This window comes from Ranitomeya variabilis, chromosome 6 (genome assembly GCF_051348905.1).
Source record: "Ranitomeya variabilis isolate aRanVar5 chromosome 6, aRanVar5.hap1, whole genome shotgun sequence".
Lineage (NCBI taxonomy): Eukaryota > Metazoa > Chordata > Amphibia > Anura > Dendrobatidae > Ranitomeya > Ranitomeya variabilis.
The window spans coordinates 505843968-505854138 of NC_135237.1; the positions used below are offsets into that span (position 1 = coordinate 505843968).

A 10171-nucleotide genomic window follows, 5' to 3' on the forward strand; every position below is an offset into this window, starting at 1 on the left:
CTTAGGGAGTCACCCAAGTTACGGTCGGAGATCCTACTGGCTCGATCTGACCAATAAAAACAACATCAATCTGAGAAGTGTTTATCATAAACACGTGTCGCCTCCTGAAAGCACAACTGCTTAACGAGAGGTTTGTATGAGCAACCACTTACATCCGACACAGGGACTAAGGTAATTAAATATCTGTCCCCGACCACAAATAGGCAAAATCAGGCAATAATAATAATAAAAAAAGGATATTTACACATCTTTGCTGTTCCAGCACCTCCATTCGTGATGGCCCCTTATACCCTACTAATCCACTGCAGCCAATCACTCAGCGGTTTATGGAACAAGACCGATGGTGCCAGTGGTTAGCTGCAGCCTTTTTCCAGCAGACTTTAAACAGGAGGGCTGGAAAAATCACTGAAATGGTAGGAAATAGTGCTCAAACGGAATTGGAACACCATGGGGAAGACACCTGGACACATCTCTGACTCCCAAATTGCCGCTGGGATCAGTGTTATCGGAGTGAAAAGGCCCCGTCTCACTAAGCGATTTACCAACGATCACGACCAGCGATACGACCTGGCCGTGATCGTTGGTAAGTCGCTGTGTGGTCGCTGGGGAGCTGTCACACAGACCGCTCTCCCCAGCGACCAACGATCAGGGGAACGACTTCGGCATCGTTGAAACTGTCTTCAACGATGCCGAAGTCCCCCTGCAGCACCCGGGTAACCAGGGTAAACATCGGGTTACTAAGCGCAGGGCCGCGCTTAGTAACCCGATGTTTACCCTGGTTACCAAAAAAAACAAACAGTACATACTCGCCTTTCGGTGTCCAGGTCCCTTGCCGTCTGCTTCCTGCTCTGACTGAGCCGCCGTACAGCGAGAGCAGAGCGCAGCGGTGACGTCACTGCTGTGCTCTCACTTCTCACTGTACGGCCGGCAGTCAGTGAGAGCAGGAAGCAGACGGCAAGGGACACCGAAAGGCGAGTATGTACTGTTTGGTTTTTTTGGTAACCAGGGTAAACATCGGGTTACTAAGCGCGGCCCTGCGCTTAGTAACCCGATGTTTACCCTGGTTACCAGTGAAGACATCGCTGGATCGGTGTCACACACACCGATTCAGCGATGTCAGCGGGGCCTCAACGACCAAAAAAAGGTCCAGGCCATTCTGACACGACCAGCGATCTCGCAGCAGGGGCCTGATCGCTGGTACGTGTCACACATAGCGAGATCGCTATGGAGGTCGCTGTTGCGTCACAAAACTTGTGACTCAGCAGCGATCTCGCTAGCGATCTCGCTATGTGAGACGGGGCCTTTACACCACTTTTACGGACTGACAATAAAACATTCAAAACAGAAGATAAAATGATTTTATAGGAAAAAACGTTAGGAGACATTCTTTCCTGTATAATTACGTGTATATAAAGCAAAATGAAAAATAGAAAAGAAAAGAAAAGCCTCCTCTACCCCTTAATAGCTGGAGCACTTCTCACCATATTATCCCATCACCTATGACTACAGTAGATGACGTAGTAGAGGGGGAAAGAAAAACTACACTCACGGGTAAATGTTAACATTTTACTACCTTACCTGGGCATGTGGTGTGTGACATGGTCAGATACATACTGTTTAATTTAATTACTAAAAAGAGGGACTCACTCACCAAGCCCATGCTGAAAATGCAAGAACTGCCAAACAATAGAAGGAAAATGGACTCCAATACACCTTGTATTAGACATAAAGGCCTCATACACATTCTGGTAAAATTGTTGTTAGGTAATAGGCTTTATGAGTCTAGGAGTCCCATGTACCAAGTGCAAGGGCTGCCAAAAATTACAAGGAGGGCCTGCAATAATAAACCCTGGTAGACACGTCGAGGAGGTCCTCAGAAAAACATTTTTTTTTTTCCTGTTTTTAAAGGAATGGAACTCCTAGACTGGGAAAGCCTATGCTGTAAGCTCAAGGGCTGTCTAAAAATTAGAAGTAGGGACTGCAATACACCATGGAAGACAATTTTTGAACGAGTGCCGCATGATGACCCTCTAAAAATTTGGAGCCTACAAAGTTTGACTGTACAATGAAACTGCAAACAGCTCATTAAATCAGTTATGGCTCCTTTGATTAATCAAAACCGTTGACATGGACAACTGCGGTAATTCTAGAGCCAATATATGCAAACATGCGCTGACCGCCAGAGAACTGTGCTTTTATCAGACCAAAACCAATCCGGGGTACCGGGCGCAGAGTCGAGACGGTCTGTTGCGGCCTTCCCCAGCTGCGCTTTCACCGTAAGCGTTGCGACTTTGGATAACCTCAGGCCGCTTACACATCCCTGTGACTGCGACCATCCATTCGGATGTCTGTCCTATTATCTCTCAATGGTACTTTGTGCCTACCATGGTCACGCAATGCAGGTAAAAGGTTTTACTAAAGAGAGGAAAATATTTAGTCCTGACAAAGACTGTTTTAACAGTGCAGTGATATACAAGTACTGCTATAGCAATATTAAACCCTGCCTAGATGCCACTAATCCAAAACGATCCTTTCACTCAACGCAGGTAAGGGAACAGGGAAAGCGTGAGGTGGTGGTGATGGAAAAAGAAGAAATACCCAATAGTTGTATGGCACAGAGGAATCATGGAGCATGCTGGTACAGTTTGTTAGGGACTCCTTAAAAAAAAAAAACCATTTCCCTCCTTGTCAGACTACCCTGCACATCAGGGCCTGGGTGCTAGGACAGTCTAATGAAACTGTCCCAGATCTTTGATAGTGTTCCCCTGCCTCTGTTGGACCTGATGTGTGCCTCTCTTGCCTTTCCTCCTTGGATGCTCAAGGATCTAGGACCTCTGCTGCCAGCATTGTCAGTTGGGAATTTCTGTACTAATTGTTCGACTAGGGTCTTCTGGTATTGTACCAATTTACTAGACCTCTCAGCCGCAGGAAGGGGAGATGGAAAGATCTCCTTGTAGCATGGGTCGAGATGGCTGAAAAAACAGTAATTAGTGTTGGCCAAAATGCTTATAAGTTAAAACACAAGGGTTACAGGAAAGGCAGCAGGACAGTCAGCCATGTGTGTCAGACTCCCAGCAGACAAGACTTCCCTGTCTCCACCAAGAGGATGACTCTCCCTCTCCTCCTCTTAAGCCCATCCAAGCTGAACAGACAGGATGAAGCCGGTGGGGGTAGTACCATCAGTAGCGCAACCTCCTGTTCCTCCTCCTCATCATTACCCAATCCACACTGAGAAGAGGAGATGATGCTGGGCTGGGTAGTATCAGCCTGTTTACTTACTTTTTCCAGCTCTACCTGGTCCAGATGCAAAGCTTCCCCTTTATTTGTGAGCAGTGAGCGTTTGAGTAGACACAGAAGAAGGAAAGTTACACCGATTATGGAGTCATCTGTGCTCACCATCTTGCTCGATTCCTCAAAGTTTTGGAGAACCTCACAGATGTCAGACATCCATGGCCACTCGCCGGTTGTCATGTGCAGATGCCGACCTGAATACAGACGGGCACGTTGTAGCGTGTATTCAAGTACTGTCCTCTGCTTCTCACAAAGCTTTGCCAGCACATGAAATGTGGAGCTCCATCACCTGGTCACATTGCAACACCAGTTGGCGAGCTGGCATTTGCAAATGCTGCAGCACTGCCAGACCGGCAGCAGCTGTAGCCGACTTGGAAATGGGCGCACACATGGCGTACCTTCAGAGGTAGCTCAGGCAAATCTGGGTAGGTTTTCAGAAACCGCTGAATCACTAAGTTGAGCATGTGGGCCAGGCATGGTTCGTGTGAGAATTTGCCAAGTGTCAGAAACGCCACCAGGTTACGGCCATTATCACACACAATTCCTGGTTGAAGGTACAGTGGCGAGAAACAAAAGATCTATCTGGTCTGTTATACCTTTCAATAAGTCGATGGTGGGGTGCCGTTTGCCACCTGAGCAATTTAGTTTCAGTACAGCCTGCTGCTGCTTCACCCGGGCAGTGCTTCCAGCTTGCAACTGACATGGATGACAGTTCGAAGATGGATGACAATGAGGGGATGCAGTAACTGGTGTAGGAGGTGGAGGAAACCCTATGAAACTAGGGCCTGCAATCCCCAGCGTTGGTAGCACGTGTGCCATCTCAGGTTCCGACTCGGTCGCAGCCTACACTAGGTTCATCCAGCATGCAGTCAGGGAAATGGAGCGTCCTTGGCCACAAGCACTTGTGTACGTGTCGATTGTTAAGTGGACCTTCCCAGTAACTGTGTTGGTCAGGGCATGGGTGATATTATGGGACAAGAGCTGGTGTCAGGCAAGGTCAGCACAATGGGAAAATTACATGAGGTTTCCAAAAGCCTCGGCGTCCACAAGCCTAGCAAGCAACATTTCCAGGGAAAGCAGACTCGAAATGTGCCCGTTTAGTGTTTGGGCCTGTAGGTGGGTATTTTTGCTTACACTTCCAAGCCTGGGGTATGGACAGCTGAAGGCTGCGCTGGAATAAGGAAGTGTACGTGGTTGCTGATGGTGCTTGCAAATCTGCAATGACAGGTGCAGGGCAGGAAACATCCATGCTTACGTCATGGACAGGAGATTGGTAAACACGTAGCACAGGGGAAGAGGCAGTGGTATCACCTGCAGAAACAGATTGTGGACCCAGGCGTTTGGCCCACCTAGTCGGGTTCTTTCATGACATTTGCCTGAGTATGCTGGAGGTGATCACGCTGTTAGTGGTCAGGTCCCTGCTGATCTTGGTATGGCACAGGCTACAAATGACCATTTGTTTTGTTTATTGTCTACACTACACTTTCTTTAAAAAAAATAGCCAGACTGGGGAACACCTACCCACCTTCTCCCTCTGTCCACCCAACTGCCTCTTCCTGCCAGTGGAAGTGCTGACGATCCCTGACCCTCTGCATTGCAGGCCTTGCTCTGCATAGCACCTTCCCAGGTTGGGTCAGTGACAATCGTACACCATCTCATCTTCCACTTCTGCACTCTGGTCCTCCTGATTTATGGACTTTACAAAATCACTTGTTGACAACTGTGTCTCATCATCATCATCATCATCATCATCATCATCATCATCATCATCATCATCATCATCATCTCCCTCTTGAGACACTAACTGCCATTACCCACCGTCTTCTTCTGGGTGCTCAACTATTTAGGCATCACTACACCCAAGCTCCTCAATGTCGCTCATGAAAAGTGCAGGGAGAGAGGCGAGAATCCGTAAATGGAAATGTAAAGAGCTCCCAGAAGTGTCCGAGTGTGGAATCCTTTGTCTCCTGGGAGTCGCCATGGTGGGAGGAAGGAGGATCAGGATGAAGATTATGTGGTTTAGATTCTTGGCTGGTGAGACTGGGCTAGGTGGAAGACAGGGAGGTGCTGGGAAACATACTGGAATCATTAACTGGTATCCAACCAAACACTTGGTCACACTGTTCTGGCTTTAAAAGTGGCTTCACGTCATGACGCGATGTGGCTAACTAATCACAGTAATGAAAGTATCCAACATGGGTCCGACATTAAAGTGTATGGAGTGCAATTCCTGCATGTTCATTGGCTGTCTGGCGCCTGTTAGACATCTGGGAACTCAAGCATGGCGCTCGAGAACCTGTGATACGTGACCGAATACAGAGCGTGCCCAAGCACCCCGATGCTCGATCACGTATTGAGCACACTTGCTCATCACTAGTCCAAATAAGTAATCTTCCCAGATGCTACAAAGATTAACAAAAACCCTTTATGGGTATTTGCCAACAACATCTTTTAACCTCAGGGAAACCTTTCAAGCAGAACACACTTTCGGAAATCCAGCATTTTTTTTCCCTGAATAGTTTTGAGTTGTTTTTGAGGACACTTCCAAAGAATTTTTTCAATAGTTCTTCCAATATATACATTTTTTTTTTACTGCTGCTTTGAGGAAGTTTTTTCAGTTCACTGAGTAATGAAGAAACTTCTAGCGTTTCGTTTTTTGTTTTAAGCAAAAACCATGGAAAAATGTGCCAAAAGTCGCCTGGGTGTCTTTCGAGCTTTCTCATAGACTTGAAGTGTAAAACATTGTTTTTCAAGCAGAAACACCAGAAGAATGGACAGGTCATTTCTTTTACCACTTGGTGTTTTTAGAACCCTGATGCGATTAAAAGACGTTCATAATCCTGAACATATAAACGGCTGTTTCCGTGGCAGAAGTCACCTAAAAAAGACAACATGTGCACATACTCCAAGCCATCACGCAGATTATAACTATAATTCAGCAGCCATATTATCACACTGCAAGTTAAAATAAAAAAAATAAAAAGATAACATGCCATGCTACATTACATGTCATCCAATTTTCCCAAAGAAGTCAGTGGCTACTAAAATAACGCATACAAGCACCAATTCGCTCTCCCAAACTGCAAACAAGAAAGACAGGTTTGAGGCAGAGTGATATCAATTCATATTGTAAGGTGCAGAAACAGGATCAAATACGCAGAACTTATGGCTGTCTTCATGAGTGCAGGTGACGCATTCTTAGAGTATGTTCACACTAAGCCTTTTTGTGGAGTAAGATTGACGTTTCATGCATCTGTCTTAACGACGGGAGTGCAGAAATAAACATTTTTTTTTTTAAATTAATTCAGCGCACACCACTTAATGAATTTGGCGCATCTTCTCAGTGGCGTGCGCCTCGCCAGAAATGTTACTGCAGTCAGGGCCTGGAGTATCATCTCTCACATGATGTACACTGCAATTTTTGATGAATTTGTCAGGCGCGTGTTCACAGGCACGGTCCTACTTTAGCAGAATTGGTCGAAAGTGGCATGAAAACACCAAAAGTTGGAATTGCTCATCATTGAAAATGGGTCTAATTTTTCAACAAAGTCTTTTTTTGCCCAGAAGTCTGGAGTAAACACCTTGATGAATCGAGGAGGGAGTTTCAAAGGAAGATATGGAGAGTTTCTGCTCCAAAAACAATTCAGTGTGAACCTATTGCCATATGTTAAAGCTTTTTAATTTTTTTGTATGGATGGCTGATGCAAGAGACCAGGGTCAGTGTCAGTGACTCGAAAGGAACTCGCTGCTTCACCTTCCCTGCCAGCTGCCACAGTTTAAGGCTATGTGCACACATTGCGGATTGGGGTGGAGAATTTTCTGCACAAAATCCGCAACTCCTGGCAGAAAACGCAGGTGCAGATTTGACGCATTTTTTATGCGAATTTTGTGCGTTTTTTCTGCGTTTTTTACCCCTGCGGATTTCTATAATGGAAGGGTTCAGAAACGCTGCAGTTCCACACAAAAGTAGTGACATGCTACTTCTTTTGATCCGCAGTGGATTTCATGCAGATTTTTCTGCACCATTAGCACAGCATTTTTTTTTCTATTGATTTACATTGTACTGTAAATCACTTACTTTGCGGAACTGCAGCGTTTCTGCGCGGACAAATCCGCTGCGGATCCGCACTAAATCCGCATCGTGTGCACACAGCCTAAGGCCTCATTCACACATGAGTTTTTTGCATCAGCATTCCATCAGTATTTGTATAGTATTTGTAGCCAAAACCAGGAGCGTCTCCAAAATACATATAACTACATTAATAATTTCCTATTCCACAATGCCCTTTATACTGGTGTTCCTATAACATTTCTACATAAATGCAACCTCAGAAATACATTAAATGGTTTATGCTACGTGACAATATTTCCATCATTCTAGTATACTCAAATAAGCAGTCACATGAATACCAGTCCCAAAGATTGTTCCTGCAATGTTATGGCCAGTGGTCTTCACTTCTTTTGCCCTTTGTGAATCTATAAAATACAAAATGGTCCAGGCGATATGACTACACCGGGCACCCTCCCAATGAAGCGTCACAGATGATATTCTGCTTCGTCTGGGCAACGAACGATACACCATCTGAAGGAAGGACAACTTTGGGAAGGAGGAACTTGGGAGTGGGGACTTATTGGAGATGGGGGTTCTTGGTTACCATTTGAACACAGCAAGACTTCCCATTCTTCAGTAGTGCTACATGTACACAATGGCATCATTTAAAATATTCAAAGGCGGAAAAAAGAAGAAGGATGTCGGACCGGTATGTAAGCAATATCAGAGGGGCGATAAGTAAAATATGGCATATAGAGGAAGACGGTATGTAAAAATTCAGCCTATACTGGCCACAATTCAATACTGAAAAGGATTGCAAGCGTCACATACCACGCCGTCCGTTCCTGTAAGCAGCCAGGTAACTATTTAAAGCTCCAGTGTTTTCTGTCATATGGTCCCTGACCCTTGTATTATATTTACCAGCCTTCATCTTCAGCTGTTCCCGGCCCCGGTCCGGTGGAGCGCCACCAGGCGCAGAAATCCCCGCACTTACACACCTTGGCTGCTATCAATTAAGTTATTACTAGTGATGAGCGAATATACTCGTTACTCGAGATTTCCTGAGCACGCTCGGGGGTCCTCCGAGTATTTTTTAGTGCTCGGTGATTTAGTTTTCCTCACCTCAGCTGAATGATTTACATCTCTTAGCCAGGTCGATTACATGTGGGGATTCCCTAGCAACCAGGCAACCCCCACATGTACTTGTGCTGGCTAACAGATGTAAATCATTCAGCTGCGGCGATGAAAACTAAATCTCCGAGCACTAAAAAATACTAGGAGGACCGCTGAGCCTGCTCGAGAAATCTCGAGTAACGAGTATATTCGCTCATCACTAGTTATTACTGATTATGCGAGGAATATTCTGCCAGGGTGAATGCACTTGGGCAAATAATCAAGATCCGCTGCTGGCAGCTCCTTTACAATTGCTGACCAATGATGTCCCAGATGTGCATGATGGGAAACAAATCGGGAGATGCTGCAGGCCATGGTAGCACATTTAGGCCACGCAGGCTGCTCACAATAGTACAAGCAACATGCAGCCCTTTATGTTGTGCTCAAAAATGTCTCTTGGGACACTGAAGAAATGATTGTGGTACTAGATCCACAATTGATCCATTCTGTACTGCAAGTGAAATTGGATGTCACATACAAAGGATAAGTGGTCAGTGTCTACACAAACCATCAGAAACTGGGCTACCAGTCAGACGTCCAGTTACAGGTGTCCAAGGATCTCACGCCACCACTTTCAAAGGCTACCATGGTGCAGAGTAAAGCAGCAATGGGGGTCTATCCTCTCCAGTGAGAAATCCCACTTTTATCTTGGATGCAATGATGGAGATCACGTGGGCGACACTATGAGAGGCTTTCAGAAAGGAATGTCACACTGGTCCTAATCCTGGGATTATGGTGTGGGGGTGGCACAATGTGCAATAGCCGGACCCCTCTAGTTTTCATTCCAGATCTACTAACAGCTCGGCGTTACATTGACTCGGTGGTGGAACCAGTGGTACGGCTATTTCACCATGTGTCACAGGAGCCATTTTCAACTTGACAACCCCAGGCCGCATATTACTCATGCTACTTTGAGCATCCTACATGACCTACACGTTCTACCATGGCCTGCAGCGCCTCCAGAATGGTGTCCCATTGAGCACATCTGGGATGTCATTATTCAGTAATTGCACAGGGAGCTGCCAGCAGTGGATCTTGATGATTTGCCAAAGTGCATTCAACCTGGCAGAACATTCCTCAACCATTAATAACCTCGTTGCAATCACACGACATGTGTAAGCGCAGGGATTTCTGTGTTGCGCCCATACTCGATACTGAATAAATACAGATGTTTTTCAGTTACAGATCAGTAATGGCTCCATCCAGAGAGTTCCATCATTCTATGACTTTTTCTTCTTTGCATTGCAGTTCCATATTGAGGAAGGTATAATAATATGTAGGATATGTAATATTAGAATATGTATTCTATCCATTGTGAGCACACAGGTAATGAGCAGTACACGGTCTGCACCCGGTGCAGTCAGCTCAGTCACCTCACACTATTATACTACTGTATTACACTCCAGTGCACATTACCTGTAGGGGCCGATAGCCGCCGGCGCTTTGGCGCTGCAGATAATCCTCCTGACCACGGACGCCATGGCTGACAGCTCCACCCGACGTGACACAAACTATGGACTTTCTACAGCTCAGTCTAGAGTAGAGAACGCTCACATGTGCTCCGCGCATGCGTAGTGCTCAGCTTCTCAGGGAAACGTTCTAAAGACGTCACGTGTACCTAAAGCCACCAATCACAATCACAGCCGGTGTTTTAGA

At 45.9% G+C, this 10171-nt stretch overlaps 1 protein-coding gene across 1 annotated transcript in view; it reads right to left on the reverse strand.

The window, feature by feature from the left end:
* RIDA (reactive intermediate imine deaminase A) overlaps positions 1–10088 on the reverse strand; it is a 36522-nt gene extending 26434 nt beyond the window's left edge. The window contains exon 1 of the mRNA XM_077270866.1: positions 9932–10088. Within this exon, the coding sequence (XP_077126981.1) occupies positions 9932–9996 (65 nt within the window). The 5' untranslated portion in view covers positions 9997–10088. The remainder of the gene's footprint in view (positions 1–9931) is intronic.
* Between the last annotated feature and the right edge of the window lie 83 nt (positions 10089–10171).